The sequence below is a fragment of the Seriola lalandi genome, unplaced genomic scaffold (assembly GCF_002814215.2).
Source record: "Seriola lalandi dorsalis isolate HSWRI2012SDOR001 ecotype SW California unplaced genomic scaffold, Sedor1 jcf7180002054577, whole genome shotgun sequence".
Classification (NCBI taxonomy): domain Eukaryota; kingdom Metazoa; phylum Chordata; class Actinopteri; order Carangiformes; family Carangidae; genus Seriola; species Seriola lalandi.
Window position 1 is genome coordinate 606,768 of NW_019525130.1, and position 20,343 is coordinate 627,110.

General features: G+C 39.9%; 2 protein-coding genes across 2 annotated transcripts in view; both read left to right on the forward strand.

The window, feature by feature from the left end:
• Nucleotides 1-6,040, forward strand: part of dgat2 (diacylglycerol O-acyltransferase 2) — a 10,243-nt gene extending 4,203 nt beyond the window's left edge. Inside the window, exons 5-8 of the mRNA XM_023417748.2 lie at nucleotides 1,735-1,939; nucleotides 2,605-2,779; nucleotides 4,077-4,279; nucleotides 4,549-6,040. Of these exons, the coding sequence (XP_023273516.1) occupies nucleotides 1,735-1,939; nucleotides 2,605-2,779; nucleotides 4,077-4,279; nucleotides 4,549-4,703 (738 nt within the window). The 3' untranslated portion in view covers nucleotides 4,704-6,040. The remainder of the gene's footprint in view (nucleotides 1-1,734; nucleotides 1,940-2,604; nucleotides 2,780-4,076; nucleotides 4,280-4,548) is intronic.
• Nucleotides 6,041-8,236: 2,196 nt separating this feature from the next.
• uvrag (UV radiation resistance associated gene) overlaps nucleotides 8,237-20,343 on the forward strand; it is an 86,454-nt gene continuing 74,347 nt past the window's right edge. Inside the window, exons 1-6 of the mRNA XM_023417770.2 lie at nucleotides 8,237-8,551; nucleotides 11,672-11,789; nucleotides 12,580-12,614; nucleotides 14,019-14,180; nucleotides 15,199-15,273; nucleotides 15,389-15,474. Coding sequence (XP_023273538.1) covers nucleotides 8,447-8,551; nucleotides 11,672-11,789; nucleotides 12,580-12,614; nucleotides 14,019-14,180; nucleotides 15,199-15,273; nucleotides 15,389-15,474 — 581 coding nt within the window. The 5' untranslated portion in view covers nucleotides 8,237-8,446. The remainder of the gene's footprint in view (nucleotides 8,552-11,671; nucleotides 11,790-12,579; nucleotides 12,615-14,018; nucleotides 14,181-15,198; nucleotides 15,274-15,388; nucleotides 15,475-20,343) is intronic.

Genomic DNA, 20,343 nt, shown 5'->3' on the forward strand with positions numbered 1-20,343 from the left:
CGACACACACACACACACACACACACACACACACACACACACACACACACACACACACACACACGCGCACGCAGGGACAGCAGCTGTACATGATTAACTGTCACTGCAGAAGCCGAATGTGTGTTTAAAGAGAAGATGGGTCCTCTTAGATATTCTGCATGACTCAGTCATAGGTTTTTATTGAATCTCCACTTTTCTACTGACTAGAGCTGCAGCGACTGGTCAATTAGTCAATCACCTAAAAATAATCAGTAAATATTGTGGTAATAAATAAAACGTTTTAAGTTTTTAAAAAAAAAAATCCATTTGATCTAACACTTAGGACCTGGGGATAATGTGATGGAGATTTTTTAATGTTTTATGATATTTTAATAGAGGAAATGATCAATCAATTAATAAAAAAAAAAAATAAAAAAAATCAAGAGATTAATCAATAATAAAAATAATCATTAGTTGCAGCCCTAGCACAAACAGATATTGTACATACGTGGTATCACTGTAAGTGCAGTCACCTACAATGAACTGATCATGTAAAAAAAGTATTTAGCATTTGTCAAAGCTAATTTGAATTCCTCTCTGTTAGTGGATTAGCTGCACTTTGTTCATCTCTCCTCAGAATGCGAATGAATCACGTCTCGTGTGATTCCATCATTTCTCCACTGGCTGTGTTTAAATGTATAAAATCTGAAGTGGCCACTGTGCTCAGGTAGTGATGAGTTCATCTGTACTGAGAGTGGAGACTAAAGACGGCTGCAGAATAACTAACAGAAGTTAGTTATTAGCAGGACTTCAAATGAAGTTAGTTATTATCTACTAATATAAACTGAGTTGTGGAGATGAAAGTTTATCTGTGAAGTTTGAAGTGAAGCTTTTACTGTCTCAAAATAACCAGGATATATCTACTGGGGCATCAGCTGTCTGTAGGGCAAGTATTCTCTATCTATCATGAACCTATGACTATTAATTATGTGAGTTGGAAGCCGACTGGTCAAAGTCTGAGCCACTCTTAAGTGAGGACAAAGTGTGACTGTTACGTGAACGTGAAGTCTCTAGACACAAAGGCTCTTCTGTAATATTAGGGCAGCCAGTAAGTCTTGTCTTGCCTCCAGCTCTGTGCTGTCTCCTAAGTAGGAAAGGTGTCAAGTGCAGCAGCCTTCCTGATCCCACTGTAATCCTTCACATCTGCCATGCCAGTCAGGTGATGTCCTGCGGTACTATGGGGATCTTGAATGTGAGCTCCTTTTGCTAATGTGGTTATGCAACTGTTGTGTTTGACTTGCTACCGAGGGGAGCTTTGTGTACACATTGTGATGGATCTAAGCCTACACTGCAGATCAGCGCACTGTTAGAGTGAGACGTTGAAGTAATGCTGAATGGTTAAGATTGTACTTTATTGCTGCCAGTCTGAACAGGTGCACGTCATCTTTACTGGGTCATTGTTTTATGACTGTACTTGATCAGACAGAGGAATGGTGTCAGGTGTGAGCTGATACAGATGTCCTATTTCTACAAAAACACAATAATAATGATAATATAAGCATTTATTGAATAGCACTTGGTAAAGAAACATATAACACATATAAAAACAGTAAAACAACGATGGAATTAGGACACTGCTTCTGTCCTCGAGCCTTTTTAGCCACTCTCCTGTCAGATGTTCCCGGTCTGTGAGCACTGTGTCCTTCATATTGAAATCAGCCCCTCACTGGTTGTCTTTGTGCTCTTGTCCCTCAGCTAATTAAAACCCACAACCTGCTGCCCAGCCGGAACTACATATTTGGCTACCACCCACACGGCATCTTCTGTTTCGGTGCTTTCTGTAACTTTGGCACCGAGGCCACTGGCTTCTCCAAGAAATTCCCGGGCATCAGGCCCTCCCTGGCAACCCTGGCGGGAAACTTCCGCCTGCCCGTGCTGCGAGACTACCTGATGTCTGGAGGTGAGATGATGTGGAAAAACCGTGAGGTCTAGTTTGCGCTCTTGAAACGTCTGATAACAATGAGTGTATCTGCCAGAGACCAGACCTTTGTCCTTTTGCACAGCTGATATATCCTCTGTTTACTTGGATGTGCTGACTTCACTGATTTTAAGAGGTTTAGCTGTTCTGTTCTAAGGGGCTGTGTACCCATAGATACCATACATACACTCTGAGGTTACTGTAGGTTATTGTACCTGTCGTTTCATTGGTAGATAACCCTCATTAGTTTATCTCTGTAACCTTTTGGTGATAATGAGTAATGCAGCAGTCTTCTCAGAAAAACTGCAGTGAGTCAGGTTTTTGCACGTGCAGAATGTGGTTAGTTAAATGCTTTGGTACCAGACTGGTGGACATACAGCAATGCATTAAGTACAGGAAAGAGTCCAAACACATTAATAATTATATTTGCAGGCATCTGTTGACAAGGTCTGGAAAGACGTCAAAATATTCTTATAAAAATTACAGTCCATCTGACTTTTGGACCCCACTGTTTACATTAAAAGACAACATCATACTTGTGCAGTATTAAAAATCTAAAGAGATCCAACAACTTAATAAATTTGCCTTTTGAGCACTGCTAATTTACTGCAGTTTTAATTATCTCTCATTTTTCTTTTTCCTCTCAGGTATATGTCCGGTGAACAGGCACTCTATCGACTACCTGCTGTCACGTAACGGGACAGGAAATGCCGTGGTTATCGTTGTCGGAGGAGCAGCGGAGTCTCTGCACTGTACGCCAGGGATGAACGCTGTCACCCTGAAGAATCGTAAAGGCTTTGTGAAGCTGGCCCTGCAGAAAGGGTGAGCTGGCTGCACAACACTCAGACACACAGATGCATGCGGCTGCAGTGATTAAACATAGCCTCGACCAAATCTGTTTTGAACATTTAAATGTCATTCTCAGGTCCATAGTGACTCACTGGATTTATTAAAACCCTAGATTATTACTCTCAGTAAAGGTTGAAATAACCTCACAGAGAGAGTTACCAAATCTGTTATGAATGTGCAGTGTTGTCCCTCATGAAGCTTGGAGCTCCTCGTGGCATGCACTACCCTTTTGGAAGGGTTTCTGTGTGAGCTGCCATTTGGCTGTGTATTGATGGCTATAAAGAGAAGTGGACCCCGGTTTGTCTTGCTAACCCAAACAAGCCCGATTCCCTCTCAGATATAGCTGAGGATTATCACTGTGTGCACCTTGTCCAAAGAAGCTTAGAGCTTGTTAGAAAAAACATGCAGTTATGCAGAACTTTATTCATAACAGAAAGGTTTGCATTCCTGCTGAAATAAGCCTGCGCTGTGAATTAAGGTCATTTTCTGGAACTTTTACAGCTTTGTTTTTAATGCTTATAAAATCGAGATGGATGTAGAAATCAGTTGTATAACAAGGGACACTCAAACTATTGTATGGGTAAAATAGAGTAAATATATATGTAATGTATTATATATGTAAGTCATACAATTAATTATTCAGGTTGCTATCTTTAAATCCATGTTTCCAGCAGCAAAAATTCCAGCAGTGAATATTAATATTCGATTGTGAATAAAAAGCAGCTGTCTGACTCGTGACTTCTTGCATGGGCCTGGGTCACAATTTTGGTCACTAGGCGGCAAAATTGTGGAACCTCAGGATAAAGTTGTTTACAAGCTCTGTAAGCTACAGTTAGCCTAGCCTACCATTCCAGCACTAACAACCTGAGGCCACATCTGGATAATACGCACCACAATGAGCAACTATACAAGTAGTTATGTCCACAAGAGAGGAAACCAATACAACAAGAGACATAATGCAAAAAAAAGGGTTTTCAAGTGGTTTGAACTTTTTTGTGTTTTTTCAACATTTCAACGTCACTTTTGGCTACCACAAATGGGAACTTCCACAGTCTGCCTATGTTACCAGTTACCACCACACCTAAAATGATTTATGATGATTAGCACAAACCAGTGGCGTGAGGAGTCTCTTACAGTTTTAAACATTATGTTTTTAGATGAGATAGTCCTTCGGATGCTGCTCTGCACACAGAGTTCTTGGTGTGTCCAAACAATCAGTGCTTTACATTTAGGGGAACGTTTGCTGACGCCTCCTATGTTTCCCCCTCAGGTCCGACCTGGTCCCAGTGTACTCCTTTGGAGAGAATGATGCCTACAAGCAGGTGATCTTTGAGGAGGGAACTTGGTGGAGAGCTCTCCAAAAGAGATTACAGAAGATCTTAGGCTTTGCCCCATGCCTTTTCCATGGATGTGGTCTCTTCTTTGGCAACTCCTGGGGCATTGTGCCTTTCTGCAACCCCATCACCACCATAGGTAAGTTTGTCTGGTAATGTTTGGTTTAAGTGTAGGATCAGATTTGAAGAGGTACAGGTTAGAGTTATCTTTACTTTGACTACAATCCTCAAAAACTCTGTTGTATTAGTAAAGTTAAGCATTACAGGACAGTGACCACAAATTTATAAATATTAGCTTCTTCCAGTCTCAGGGGAATTTCAATGGTTAACACTTGTCACTGGTTATAACAATTTCAACCTGAGTCTGTTTGATTGGCTTTGTGTTTTTTTTTCTTTTTTTTATTATAGTTGGGGAGCCAATCACTGTGCCAAAAATTGAAGACCCAACAGAAGAGATAGTGAATCTGTACCATGCAATGTACATCAAGTCTCTCCAGTGCCTTTTTGACAAGTACAAGACCCGCTTTGGCCTGAAAGAGAGCGACGTCCTGTACATCCAGTGAAACAATGGCAGTGGGCCTTGTAGAAGCTCTGAACTGTGGCAGCACCTTCAGATCCCTCCTCCCCCCATCCCCACCCCCCAACCCCCGCCCGATCCTGGTGCCCAGGTGGGATTATCTCTGGACTGCAAACTCTACACATGAGCATGTTCGCTGCAGAAACCTTTGCTCTCTGCGTTGCCTCTCTCACAAACACATAAGCATACTTTTCTTCTCAGGAAATGGCAGGTTTGAAGAATAGTGGCCTCTCCCTGTTGCTGGCACCAGCTTAAACAGTCTTTGGATGGACAAAGTTACACAAAACGTGTGCCTTAGTAGTTTCCATTTCCATTTTCTCAGTCGATCGAGTTTGGACTATCTTATCTGTGGTGCTGGTGGTTGGAGGGGATGGGGCGGTTTCACTAGATGGAGCTAGGAAGGTAACATGCAGGACTTTAAAGAAGTGCCAATGTTTTCTTTCACTCATGCATTCATATAATTTTCCCTAAGCTCTTTATGATCCTGTTCTACACTAAACGCACAAACAATGCAAATGGAAAGTGCCACTATTTTTGGGATAATAAGCCCAAAGGTTAATTGAGCCAAAGACCTATGTTGTCCCCACACATGCATGTATTTCTACTGTATGAACAAGTGCCTGTGATTGTAAAATGCCATAAAGTATTAATTGTATTCTGTAGAGTGGAAAAGCGTATTTTAGTGCTTTTCCCTCCCAATGAATATTTCTGATGCACTTTTCTTATCGCTGATTTACCTTCTGAGGGTTTTGTCTCAAATGCCTTTGATACGAGATTCTTTCCAAGACAGCCATTGTGCTTGTTGGCTTGATTTCCCTTTCTTGTCCCACAGGTCCAGGTCTGGATGGGTGTGTTCTGTCTATGCAGCAGAACTACAGTCATATCTTGTATGTTAACCAGCTAGCTAAAGTTCTGAGCTGAGACTGAAGAAGATGAAGTAGTTTTGTGGGTGAAAATGATTCCAGCGTTCTGCGCATCACTTTGTAACCATTCCATGGGTGATAACTGAAAGGATTACACGGGTAATTCCTCATTACTGGGAATAAGTTATATTTGAGGGTGTCACTAGTACTTATGTAAAATAAGAGATGAGAATATAGATGGAATCATCAAAATAAGCTTGTGTCATGTTGATCGGCTTGAAGATGGGCAGTAAATTATTGGATTGTCATTTGACGTTCTCACGGTTGTGACTTCCTCTGAAGAGCTGGGTGATCCCTGTGCAATAAATTTGCAAGCAATAAACAGTGAGACCTATCTGTGATGAATGGCATCATCTGTCTGCTGATATTTAAATTAAACTTTTGTATGTTTTCAGAAGGACATGTTTGTGTCGTGTCTTGTCTTTTGAGACTTTTTCTAATGCTACATCTTGTTCACACATTTACCTCAGAAGACATCCGTCATTTGAATATGACAATTATACATTGCCAATGTATTACTGCTTTGTCAAGATTAACATACAAATTAACCCTTAAGTAGCTGTACAGACGTTAAAATCATCTTATACCATGATGTTAGGCAGTATTTTATATGTGTGTGTATATATATATATATATATATATATATATGTGTGTGTGTGTGTGTGTGTGTGTGTGTGTATGTGCAGTAATTTGTATTGAAGCTGCAGTGTCTGATATTTACTCAGCCCAATATTAAACCCAGGACTCCATGGTTCTAAGACTACATCATTCCATCAAATGGAAATATTCCAGATCATTTCAGATAATTTATTGAAACTGTAAATAAATATAAATATAATATTGTTTGTGTTTGAAAACAGTTTGGCTGCACAGCATGAGTTTGCACTGGCTCACGATCAGGTCAGTGAGATTTGAGCATAACAACTAAACAACACTTAAACTGGCTGTAGCAGAAGTACCCAGATTCTTTACTGAAATAAAAGTAATATTACCACAATCTACAAAATAAAAGTAAGTATAGCATTCAAAATTTTATTTTAAAGTAAAGGAATATTACCAATGAAATGTAATTAAAGGTCCTTCACAGAGTGTTATTATTGGATTATTCTTAAACAGCATTTTCATTTTATAGTTGATAATGTCTTGGATGAAAAATCTTAATTTTGCAAAATAACTAAAATAAATGTAGTGGTGTAAAAAGTACAATATTTCCCTCTGAACTGTCGTGGAGTGGAAGTATAGATTACTAGAAAGTAGAAATACTCAGGCAAAGTACAAGCCCCTCAAAACTGTTCTTAAGTACAGCTGTTAAGTAGGCCTAAATGTACTTATTCCCTCCCTGGAAACTGGTCAATATTGATATTGATCCACAAAGAAAGAAAAGGATCAGTATAAAATATGATAGGGCAATCACAGAATCATCTATTTTTGAGAAATTCAAAAATAGTTTGTTGTTCTACAAACAGGCAGGACCTGTATTAAATAGACGAGTCACACAAGAAGCATCAAGCAATCAACTCTTTTGTAATGTCCAATGACGCTGTGGAAACGGATCACCTGGATGTGGCTGATGCTGCCCCCTGATGGTTGCTTCATATTCTGCAGTCAGGGTGATAAAGACGTGCACAAATATAGCACAGTAGTAGAGGAAGTAGAGTATCCAACAGTGGCGGAAAGACAATACATTTACACAAACACTGTACAATTTTGAGGCATTTGTACTTGTGTTTTTTCACATTGTAATCTTTAATACTTCTACTTTACTACTTTGCTAAAGGAAGCATTATACTACACATTACAGACACATTTCCATATAGAACATATGATCATCTTACAAAATATGATACTTCTTGTACAGATTTAACAACCCAACTGTATACAAAATAGTTATAGCCTAATTTTCTCCACCTTAATTGCAACATTAATAACAACATTACAATGCTGCTTAAAGGTTATTGCTTCTGTTATAATAATAATCCAACAACATAATATAGCTCATTACTTCTTGCTCATTATATAAAATAATATGAAAGGGATAATTTGCATTGTGGGTACTTTTACTTTCTTACATCCCTGGGATCCAGGAGCCTCTTGAGATCCTATAAAACAATTCAATGTTACTGAGTCTAAGTCACAGACAAAAACAGAGAACTCAATGCAGAACTTATCGATCAGATGTCTCACAATCAGTACCAGTGCAGCCGAGGCCAACTCTTTTATTTGCCGTCGGTTCATGGTCTAATGTGTGTGTACTTTGAGGTCAGAGGTTGACGAGAGCCCCTGATGTAGCCAGTACAGTACGATTTTGAATTGTTTTTCGTCACTTTTTGAACTGGTTCTGATGGAGATTGTAAATAAGAATGACTTGGATGAAACAGTTTAACTGTCACCTGCATGTCACGTTGTGCTATGCAACTTCCTCATATTTTGCAGCTTTGACAGATTTCAACGGTCGCCTGCCCCATTCTGGAAGATAAACAGATAAAACAACCAATAGTAACACGGGTTTTCAGTAATAGGACCCGCCTCTACATGATGGACGTAAGTTTAAGCCAATCAGTAGCCTGGCTGTCGCGCCTCCCAACCAGAGACGGATTTCCGAACCAAGTGTAGCAAATAGCCTGTACTTTGTTTACGTCCCGTTGGTTAGCTGACAGCTGTTGTAGCGCTTTCCCCACACAAACAGCCGTGTCTGCAAGCTTCTGGTGGGTGTCCGGTGCTTCGTAAACTTTCGAACGACTATCCTGGATGTCGAGGATGGGATGTTTTGTTGAATGAAGGGGACCCGTTAGATGCCGACAGGAGGATGAACTCCATCACCGGTCGGGTTCTCGCCATCCCCGCCGCCTCTGTCACCAACTCTGGAGCTTCATCCTCTCGAGCCTTACATGTAGAGCTCACATCCCAGCAGGTAAATGCAAAGCCCCTGAGCTCATGTTGATACCAACTGCATTCAAATGAACCCAGGAAATCGTGGACCGGCGGCCTCAGTGTGTTATGTACTAGTTTGCAACGTCAGTTACAACTGCTGCCCGGAGAAACACGGCAGGCCTGTCAGGCTAGCTAGTTAGCTAACAACTGCTAAGTTACAGTTAGCTAGCAGGAAATAAATGTAGCCAATTGGACTGACAACCCAGACACTGAAATCACTTGGGCTGATGTTGGGCATTTCTGAGCTCAACTTTTTCGGTGTATTGCCCTATTTTGACCTTATATATCATGCTATACCTTTAAAGGTGTAAGAAGCTATTATGCTGCTGCTAATGGTAACCTAACTTGGCGTTATGTCAGCACCCAGATGACAGCTCAGTTGAAGGGAAACGTACATATGTCATTACAGTGCTGGTGTTTTGTCTCAAAGAGCTATTTTATTGTGATTTAAAATGTCTAGATTGTGTAATAATGTCATTTATACTTGGATAAGTTGTTGGATTCTTTGGAAACCTGAAAATTGTGTCTTCTATTCATTCATTCATTCATTTAGACATGTGACAAGTTGACAGTTAACTTCAGTCCTCTTCAGGAAACAAAGCAATACAGTATGTTGCACCACATTCACTGCAAAGATGTTAAAATAAGTTGACTTAAGTAAACAGTGAAACTCTAAGTGCAACTCTAAAATGATCATGATTAAAAATCTCCTGTGCAAGCAAAACCATGTTTTCATCAAGCTGTCCTGCTGGGTTTTGCTACCACTATTGGTGGGTTCATCATGTGGTTGTCAGTGACACAGCATGAAATTCAGCCTTCTCTGCTTTGAATGACCTACTCCATATATTGTAGAAACTGATGGAGAGAAAAGTAAAAATTATATTTGGTGTACAATTTAATTTCTTCTTGCACCAGTAAATCTAACTCTTTGGGACTTGTCCTTTGTGTAGGTGTATAATTGCATTAGATGGACGTTTAGATGATATCGTTAGTGTGTGTGTGTGTGTGTGTGTGTGTGTGTGTGTGTGTGTGTGTTGATTCAAACTGTGTCAATAATTCACTAAATGAAGTTAACATATGCCATTCTTATTTATATAGGTTACTAATATTATGCTACTGGCCCACTGCCTCACAGTATCACATACAATGAGAGCTAAACTCAGGAGAGATGACTTGTGTTAGGAGTTTCTACTCAGTATTTGTGAATGTCTTATGAGGTTTGATCACAAACCTGGTATGAAAACTGTTATTTTTTATTGAATAAAAAAGAAGCCATACCTTCAAAGTTGCAGCACTTACAACCAAAGTCCCCACCAATCACAAGTGATGGGTTTGAGCCCGCTTTGATTCACTGGTCTCCTCAGGAAAGAAGAACATTTTTAAGTATAATATATAGAATTATATTGGGATCAGTTCTTTTAATTATGTTGTTCTTATATTTTGTGAAGAAAGTCAGTACAGTAGTTTGTGCAATATAAATATGAAGTTTGTTATTTATTTTATTCCAAAAGACGAAGGTATGGCCCAATTGATGGTATACAGTGATAAATACAATAGGTGTGAATTTTTAATATTGAATAAAATAGTCCAGATTAGTCAAGTGATCCGTAATTGGAAATCCTGATGATTATTTTATTATTTAAAGAGATACTTTGAAATGTTATCCGCTTAATTTGACAATAGGTTGAAATACTTTACTGGAGGATGCTTCTTTGATATAATAGCAGGATGGACAGCACTTAGCGGGCAGTTGCTTAAGTAAGGAAGTAGGATATATTCCAGGTCTTTTGTATTAGACCATTAGATTAACCTAGGTGTCCCAGAAAAACTGGAATTAAGTAAACCTTGAAACAGAATTAATGAACTCAATGTACAGTAATGCCCGTACATCCATTCTCTTTCGAGTTGTCGTTTCATATCAGTTTTCTGTTTAGAGAATCCCCTCCATTTGAAATTTGGCTCTGTTTCACTAAGTACTTTAAGCCAGAGCTTAGATTTAGTTTGCTCTGAAAAGTTTCTAAAGAAATGGATTGTTTGTGTGTTACTGAATTACAGATATTCAACAAAAGGCTTGTGACCAGCTAATCATTTTGTCACATACCACCATCAGACGTTCTTTGATCATTTTATGACATGTGGTCAACTAATGCGGAACCTAACTTTGATCTTTGTCTGAACTTGTAGTTAACAATCAAAGAGGAGAGGCTGACCCACCATTGTAGTTTTATACTGTACATGTACTCACAATCATTCCCTGTGGTCCACATTAGCCCACTTAGAAATGTACACTAACATTTTTAAGGGGGTGGGGGGGTTTAAAAGTCCCGTGTGGAACAATCACTGTTTTTGTTTCTGGGGCCCTTAATCTTAAAGGGAATCCCATGACTTAGATTTAGTCTCAGTATGGCTGCAGGAGAGAGAAGCCGGGCCTCCAGGTCAAGGGAGAAGTTGTGCTGTGGTGACATGTTTGTCTGAGGCGGGAACTTGCTAGATGCCTACTCTGTGCCTCGTGTGTGCCCATACACACACACACACACACACACACACACACACACACACATACACACACACACACAAACACACACACACTGCTTTTCCAGGCATCATTTATTTTACAATGTTTCTTATTAGATATTATACTTTTACTAAAAAGTAGAGGCTTGTGGAGGCAAGTCTTTAAATTTTGAAATAACGCAGATGTTGGTGGATTGTCTGAACTGTGCTTTACTGATATGCTTTAAGATGAACTGATATACTGACCTCTGTTGTGTATGGAAAGTCACATGTTTATAAATGATGGCTTTTCTATTGGTGTCTCATTGTGATTTGTGGATTCTTGGATAAATCACTTTAGCTGATGTTCATACATTTCTCATGTGACTGTCATGACTGACCATGCCTGACAAGTTAACCGGCCACTTAGTTGTACCATGAAATTGTGATTGTCACAGCTGGTGTTGCCTCTGTGCCTGAGAAATAACTGCTATTTCTGGCTGGTTCTGGTTCTGTTTTTTGTATATTATACATATTTTATAATATTTATTCTCTATCTTTCCTCACTCTCTCTCCATCTCTTTCCACATCTTCACCTGCTAAACAGAGACGATTGCGTCATCTTCGGAGCATTGCAGCCAGAAACATTGTCAACAAGAATGGTTCCCCACTGTTGGACACATACTTCACCCTCCACCTCTGCATAGGAGACCGCATATCTCGAGGTCAGTGTGAGCACCCATCCCACACACACCTGCCCACCCTCTCACTCCTCTGTGTGAGAGCTGACAGTGGGTAACATTTCATGGTCAGTTATCTATGACCTCAGATGTAATAAATACATGCCAACTTTTACTATACACACAATATACATTATAGATCCCAGCACTATGTCATCCAAAAGGAGTATACTAAACCTCATATAAACTAATGTAGCTACTACGTGATCAAAAAAGTTAAGGTGGTCATGCCAAAAATGATCTGGTATCTCAAACCAAAGTATGATTATCTCTAACAGGGAAAACCACCTTAAAATAGAAATTATATACTATTGCAATGATTTTGATACAAAACTTTGTATCTACAAACACAAAATCTGTATCCCTAAGCTGAAAATGTTATCAGATGACACTTCAATCTGGGTCATGGACACAGAGCCAGTGAGTGACTCTGTGACCTCTGTGTTGCCGTGTTGTTGTTTTTTTTTTTTAGGTAATCCATTCAGATACTTTTTTAAATGTGTGACTCCTGTGAATCAGGAAACACACACATAATCTAATACAGTTACCATGGTTGTCGTCAAAATATCCTCATTGTGTATGGAATCGTTTCCAGACTCTCTTACTCTAAATGACATGACAAGTCTTGTGTAACAGTTTTCCAGCAGAAACTGGTTTCAATTCACGAATTTAAGCTTTTTTAAATGATATTTTAGGGGAGATTTAACCCAGTTAATGATGCATGTGTTTGTTTTCCTTCTTTTAATCAACATTCTTTCATGTTTTTTTTTTTTAGGTTTTTACAAGAGTGAAGTCATACGAGACTCACTGGTGAGTATACTGACATAAACCTTCAGACTCTTAATGTCTGCCTCCTGGGATTGGCTCAGGATGTTGTCATTACCTGCGGCCCGCTGTTGCAGTGCATGCTAGTGCACTGGTCATTATGTGCGGTGCCATAATAAAGAAAGACAAGCTTCCTGTATTTCAGATGCCAAGGCATTTATACCTGCTGCCTATGTGCCAGTCCCACATGCAGCACTTTGGCATTTGACTTGAAATGTCACTTAAACTGGTTTTCAAACATCACAATAACAGTGATGCGCTATGAAACATGCTTCGATGAATAAAAAGTTAGACTTGGAGCTACATGAATTAAATATGATATGTGCTGTTGCCTTGTGGAACTCTCTGACAGTTAACAGTACAGTATGTTGCTCCACATTCAAGCATCAGTCAGTTTCTGCAAATGTGTAATTTATATGACATGAATAAATGTGTAAATTACCTGAAATTACTATGTGATATTTATGGCCGTTCCCACGTCTACTTACAAGGCAGATGCAGCTTCACATGCAGCTTCACATGCAGCTATAGAAGCAGCCAGAGATAGCAAGCCATTAGTGTCAGGCCTGCTGCCTAGTCATGAGCTGACCTAAGCTGCTTTCCAGGCATACTGTTGAGTAACCTTGGCAAACAGACTGTAAAATGCACTTCTGTCATCTGTCAGCCCAGCTTCCTCCTGATGAACTTTACGTCCTTGCTGACATTCGTTCTCTAGCATTCTGTCTCCTTCCTGTCATCGTTCATCCAGACAAACGTTTCTGCTCCGTCTTCCTGTTTTCATTGTAGCTGCTATCCGTTCTGCTTCCGTTACTGACTCTGACTAGTTCTGCAGCCCCTAGGCTTTTGTATATTGTACATTTGTCACCAGCCCGCCCTTGAAAGTGACCCAAAGACCAAGAGATATTCTCTCCGATAGAGGGAAATTGTATGTAATTGAATGATGTAAACGGCTACAGTGCTTTTTAGAAACAGTACTCAGTGCTGCCAGTCTGGTAGTTCAAGGGCAGAGAAAATATTGTAGAAGGGATCAGACTGTAAGGTTAATTTAGAACAGGATGATTCAATTACTCTTTTATGGATAGAGGTCACATTATAGCATTTGTCAGAGGCACCACACAGTTCTGCTTTCATGCTTTGCTCCTTGCCTCCTCTGCATACACATAAAAAAAGATTCCCGGTCCTGTTTTGCCTTTACTTGTCTGTCATAAGAAGTTTAGCTGTTGTTTTATGTATTTCTTTGTATGTGGGCTGAATTTCAAAGTCATTGTTGGGACTGTTTGGACTTATGTTTACGACTAAAATTAAATAATCCACTGATTGTGCTGATGAGCTATTATGTCAAATGTTAACCTACTCTTATCCTCATGTGTATGTGTGTGTTTCTTTCAGAATCCAACTTGGCGGAGCCTGGACTTTGGCATGCTGCCAGACCTTCTGGACACCTCAGTGTCTTGCTTTGTGGTGAGGATCTGGGGAGGACAGGAGGAACAGTATCAGCTCCTCATAGAATGGAGGGTCAATCTGGATGGCCTCAGATACACAGGACAGCAGGTCAGCAACCACACAGTATACAATTCCTGTTTGGTAGGAAGTGAATACAGAATAGGGAGCTACTTTTTAAGTGATCAGAGAATAAACCTATGAATCCCATTTTATACACATGGTTTGTTTTACAGTATTTTACAATTGTTTTTGCTCAGTTTTCACTGTTTCAATTTGCAAAACACTCACACAATAAGTTTATCAGAGTATCACAACATTGTTTGTTTATCACTGAAGAAATATTTTAAAATCAAACAGTTTCAAGGCAAAACATCAACGTCAAAACAGTATGCAGTTCATTATACAAAGATTATACAAATAGCAATGAGAACAAATATGCAATCTATGCAGGAGTCAACATTTGAAATGATATAGAGTAAGAATTGCTTTTAAAAATGTTCATTTTATTTTTTTGTACATTCAGTTTATTGTAATATTATGTAGTTTAGAATCTGACTTCACGCTACAGTAAATCATACATTCTTAACAGACAAAATGTGATTGTACTTAACTGCATCAGTTCTATTTTAACCACAAAGTTGGTTTTTATTCAAGACACCAAACCTTTTTTTCCATCACAGTGAAGTTATACACTGTTCAACATAGAATATGACTATAACAACCACCTCCACTACTGTAACAGATACTCAATAAATTACAACATTTAGACTGTTACAAAAAGCAAGAAATACATTTCTTTTTCCATTTGTTTCATACATTCACTATACATTTCAAATGTGTGGAGGTTCTGAGGAAGTAATTAGTAATTATCTACACAAGTTCAGCATTTTGTCTTTAAAGGTACATGCACATTGAACATTGAAACTCTGTTGTGAGGACTGAGCCAAAGCACTCACAAAGTACACTAAAAGAAGTCAGTGTTATTGCCATTCTTTCACAGTGAGACTATTTTCAAAGCTTGTAAACAGATAGCACAGTCTTTCATTCACATCCAGATGCCGACTATCCTTTGTTCTCCTCGACTCGGTCTGCACAGTGAGCCTCTACTGCCTTGCTTTGTCCACAGATTCGATCCAGGAATCCCAATGAGATCATATTTGGATTGAATGATGGCTACTATGCAGCTGACTTTGATCATAAGGTACAGCCTTTTGTCCATTTTCCAGAGCTTCTGCATCAAAATGGAATACCTAATTCTAATCTCGTTAGCTTTATTTTGGCCTATGCACTCAAACGCTGACATGTGGCTGTTGCAGGATCAGTCGGAGCGGAAGAAAAACAGTCTGCTTCAGGTCGACCAGAGTTCAGTCAGGAACTCCTACAGCGTTTTTTCTTTGCTCAGGTAAGATTCATGCCATACAGCAGTATTACATCATATTATCATTTCAGTAGGCCTCAGTTTTCAACCATTTCCTATAGAGTCATTTCTCTCATGTGCAGTGGATTTCAACTACTTACAAAGAATGTTTACAAAATATTTAGTTTATTTTAAACCACATGTAGTGTCTTCTTTCATTCTTTGCATTATTGGTCATATTATTAGACTTCCTGTTATTTGTGTGGCATTTTCATTTCGAGTATTTGTTGTCCAGCAGATGGTGCCACAGGAAAGCCAACATTTAGACCTATCACCAGGGAAGCTCTGCGGGGCTCCAACTTTATTTAAGGCTGAAAAGCCTCCAGTCCACATTGTATTTTCTTTGACACAATGAGACAAACTGTTTATATATTTATATGGAACCTTTCAAGGAGTTTGTCCCTATTAAGGCCCCTAATCAACAGGCCAGTATCACACTTGGGATTGTGATTTTCATGCGAATGAAATACTTGATGATGTTGAGTGTAATGGTTGCAATACAAATTTACACCACAAGAAGGAGACTGGGATTTTCTGAGTGACTTGCTTGTTAGTAGGAGAACCTCAGTACAGTAATTAAGAGCTTGAGACGACACAGAGCAGAAATGGCATCTGTTGACAAACATACACTCGCTGTTGTTTGTTTATATTTAGTTGTGGTAGAATGTAAACACTAGTTTCAAAATCACTAGGGCTTCCCCAAGGGAAACCCACTGTTAACCAAATCCTGATCACATAACAACATAATTACACCCAGTTTTGTCTAAATAAATGTATATCTGGAAGGTTCAAGTTAGACGATGCCAAAATAAGATAAGGATCCTGTCATTAGGAGCATTCTGAAGGCTTCAGCTAACATTTTCCATCCATAAGAATTAGGTAGGGGGATATAAATACGTCACAGGCCTTTGATGCGTCAAGAAAAAGGAGTTATACCAAAGTGGGTTGAACTATAACAGTACTCCTTCATCTAGACGTGGTCACGGTGTATGTTTATGAGAGGAGACTATTACCTCTCCAGCAGCTTGCAAGAAAAAAAAAGCTCAGTTTGAATCATAACTTTTATGTCCCCTGCTCTTACTACTTCTATTATTGCAGCCTTCCTCCAAATCCTCTTCTTCTGTCCACACCCAGTGGGACTCTGCGGAGTTTAACACACTTACATTGATCCCCCTCTTCCCTCACGCTGCTCTGCCTGCAGCTCCTCACCCCTGTCAGAGTTTTTCCTTGGCTTAGTGAACTCATATGCACATGGTTTATGATAATGTACTCTAGAATGATTCATCAGATATCATACACTCCGACAGAGATTATCCTCCCACCCCCTTGGTATATAACCAGATATTTACCACTTATTTTCTGACCTGTAGAGCTCTGAGCTCTCTTTTACAAAGTGTATTAACTTTCTGAAGCATTCAGGCGCGGCTCAGAAACTTGTTGCACATGGAAATCTCTGCTTTTGTTATTGCCTCACCTGCTTGGTTGCACACATTGGTAGATTACATACAGCATTCATGTTTGTATGCCACTGGCACTGCTCCATGCTCGCTGCATTATCATCTAGTGGGGTGAAAAATAGTGTTCTCATTTTGTCACTTAATTACTTCCACCAAGGAGTTTTCACCTGTGTCTGTTTGTTGGTTTGTTCGTGTTTTTGTTTATTTGCAGGATTACGCAAAAGGTTCCGAACCGATTTGCACCGAGCGTGGTGTAGGGATGGGGCATGGGAAGTGGAAGATTCCATAAAATTTTGGTGTGGATCTGGTTACAGCAGCAGATCCAAGAATTCTTTTTTTTTATCACTTTCTTCAACTTTTCCAAGGAAATAATGTCTGTTTTTTTTAATGTAAGATACTAATCCATATAAGAAAGTGCTGAATCCACATAACACACAAAGTTCTATTTTTTATTAATAGTAAGTCACAGCGCATGTGGCACCAGCAGCATTTAGGAATGCATCCATCAGTATTTAATTTAACATGCAACTTGCACAATAACAACAGCGGTTGCGACATAGCAACGAAGCATTTCATTGAGCTGTAGAGCTGTATCAATTGTATAATGCTGACGTCATCATTTCACACAACAGGTAATAAAAGCACACAGCTATCTTGCATAAGGATTAAATACAATAAATAAATAAAGCTGTACTTGAGAATAGAAGATGTGTAGGATTGTTTGGCTTGGGTGGAGGTATGCGCTCTGCTGAGTGCCATTCTAGTTCTTATTGTCTTCATCCTTGTCTAGAGAATTTGGAGGAAATGCCTTTTTTTTCCTCCAAGAACAGTGATGCATGTCCCCAAGGGACACCCACAGTGTCAGATATTCTCACCCAACTCTCTCCCATCATGCCTTGGCCCATTGCAAAGCGTCTTTCTCAGCACAGTGCTTTAATGGAAAAGGATGAGAGCTGCTTTGCTAAGAATGCACTGATCTTGATTAATGACGGTAATTTGTCAACAGATTCACAGTCTGTTTTTCTGCCTGGCTCCGGCTGACAACACCCCTCACTTGTGTGAGTAACATGGTGATGTGGGCTAGCAAACACAACACATCTCAGATGGAGAGATGAAGAGGGAGCGTACAGATCATCAATCAGCAAACTGTGAGATAGAGGTTGAGCCACATCTTACAGGGAGCTGGGCCCCTGCCTGCCTGGGTAGAAAGAAAGCCAAGACAGTGACGAAAATGATCCTGCTGTTCAACAAAGCTGCTTTTTTCCCCCTTTTGCAGAGACAATTAACACAGGTTCAGGTCTTCCTCAGCCCCCCCAGTTATGTTTCTATATCCTACCAGAGAAAGACTTGATGTGTGAGCAGTAAGAGAGCTAGGAAAACCTGATAGGACTGGTGGTAGAATTCACTTCCTGTCATCATATGACTGAGCTGCATGTTCCACTAGTTGGATATAAACAAAAAGAAGAGGCTGGGAGAGTGGGCGCTCTTCCACTTTATAATAGTTAGAGGCGATCTTTTATGGCCTAATGTTTTTCTGACTATCACATGGAAGTGGTGGGTAAGTGGAAGTATTTCAGTAGCCCCACAGTCCTTACTCATAACTTAGTGTTTATAACATCAACAAAACTATTGTGGATGCTGAATGTTGAACTTTCAGGTCTATAGTAACAGTCCCATGTGACACTTGTTAAACATTCTTGTGGCACAACTTTCACAGTTCAGCAGTGTGACATTGCAGATTAAACCTGTCTCAAACTTCTGGAGCCTAAAGGGGAAACTTTCTTTTTTCCCCTCTATGATCAAAGCCATATGTTGCCTATGTTTCCTGATTTGCTTGTGTATGCTCCTTAGTGGAGTACGTTTGTATGTACAGTCTGTGTCAACAGAAGCAGTGCGCTGTGATGCTGAAGCTCTGTGGGGGGTCTTTCATGCCCTAGAGGCTGTTGAAGTTGTAATGCCTTCCTTCAGGTAGCCCCAGAGGTCTACTTGCCTCCTGGTTGGACGCCGCGGTCAGAGCTCTCAGCCGCAGGTTGTTGTTGTGGTCCCGTGCTAAAAAGGCAGCTGGACTGGAGTATATGGCTGACCCTGGGGTCTCAACCAGCAGCGGCCAGGCTACAGAAAGAAAACTGACTTCCTAAGCTTTAAATCACCGTGCCGATATGGATGTGAATGCTCTTGTTTTCACTTCACACCTCTGAAGTGGACTTCAGAATCAAAGTAACACCCATATATAATCTAACTTAAGAGGTGGTCTTGGGTTGTTTTTTCAATTTAGGCAGAACTTTATGAAGTATTTACCCCACTGTCTGTCTGGTATTTACACATTTTTTCAATCTGAGATTACATTCTCTCATGGTTGAGACCTTAGACACGTATTTTTCCAGCTTGTCTGCCTTCCATTCCCACTACCTGCCAAACAATTTCTTATTATCTGTATCCAGCATTGCAGCCTCTTTGGTACTTGCCTAGCAGTTCTGCCTCATGTTATCTCAGCTTGTTGATGTTGGGTTCATTCCGTCCTCCCTTTAAAATTATACCTCAGTTTAAAATTAAGTCTCACGCCTCAGCCGCTTTTTGCGTTTTGTAGCCTCTCAAACAGAACACAGTTGGCTTTGACCAACAGACATTTATAATAGGATTTTGTATTTAAGACACTATTTTGTAGCTAAGCCTTGTCATAGTTTATTATTTGGCTTACTACACAAGGCAGCTTAAGCAACTATGACTAACAGTTTTAGGTTTTTTGTGTAAGATGAGGACAGGGAGCTCACACCGGGGACCCAAACTGCTATAATTATCCAGAGAGTGTGTGACTCCTTTTTGACCCTTTGGAGACCGAAAAATATCTTTACTCAACATCTCCTTAGCTTTCCTGCATCTCTGTTGTAGTCGTCATGTAAACATGGCTTATAGCAACTCAGCAGGTCTCCACAAAAAAACATCTGCCTGGAGGAGTGCATATGCAGACTCGCCAAAGAGAGTTCACTCCGGTAATCTTATCTTCCATTCCATGTATATGCAGACAATGGGGAAGTGAGGTGAATAGCAAGTGGTTAAATGTGTTGACATTCTTTGGCAATGAGATACAGACAGAATTTACAAGTGTTGTTAGTAGTGCTTTTCCTGCTGTGGTGCTGTCTGCTTTGTCCTTTGCAGAGGTGTGATAGAGGGACATTATCCTTAATTTGTCGTCACAGAATGTCTCGGCGCTTGTTTTGAATTGGGTAATTGGCCGCCCTGTTCGCCCTGCGCTGTTTGAAAAATGGTTGCTGGAAATGAATTCAGCACAGTCATTAGTCCCTGGGCTTGTTTCCTCTGACCCAGGTTTGTTTGACAAGTGCATTGGGCACACTTGCATGTGATGAACAGCTGGAAGACTGGCCAGGTCACACAGTGT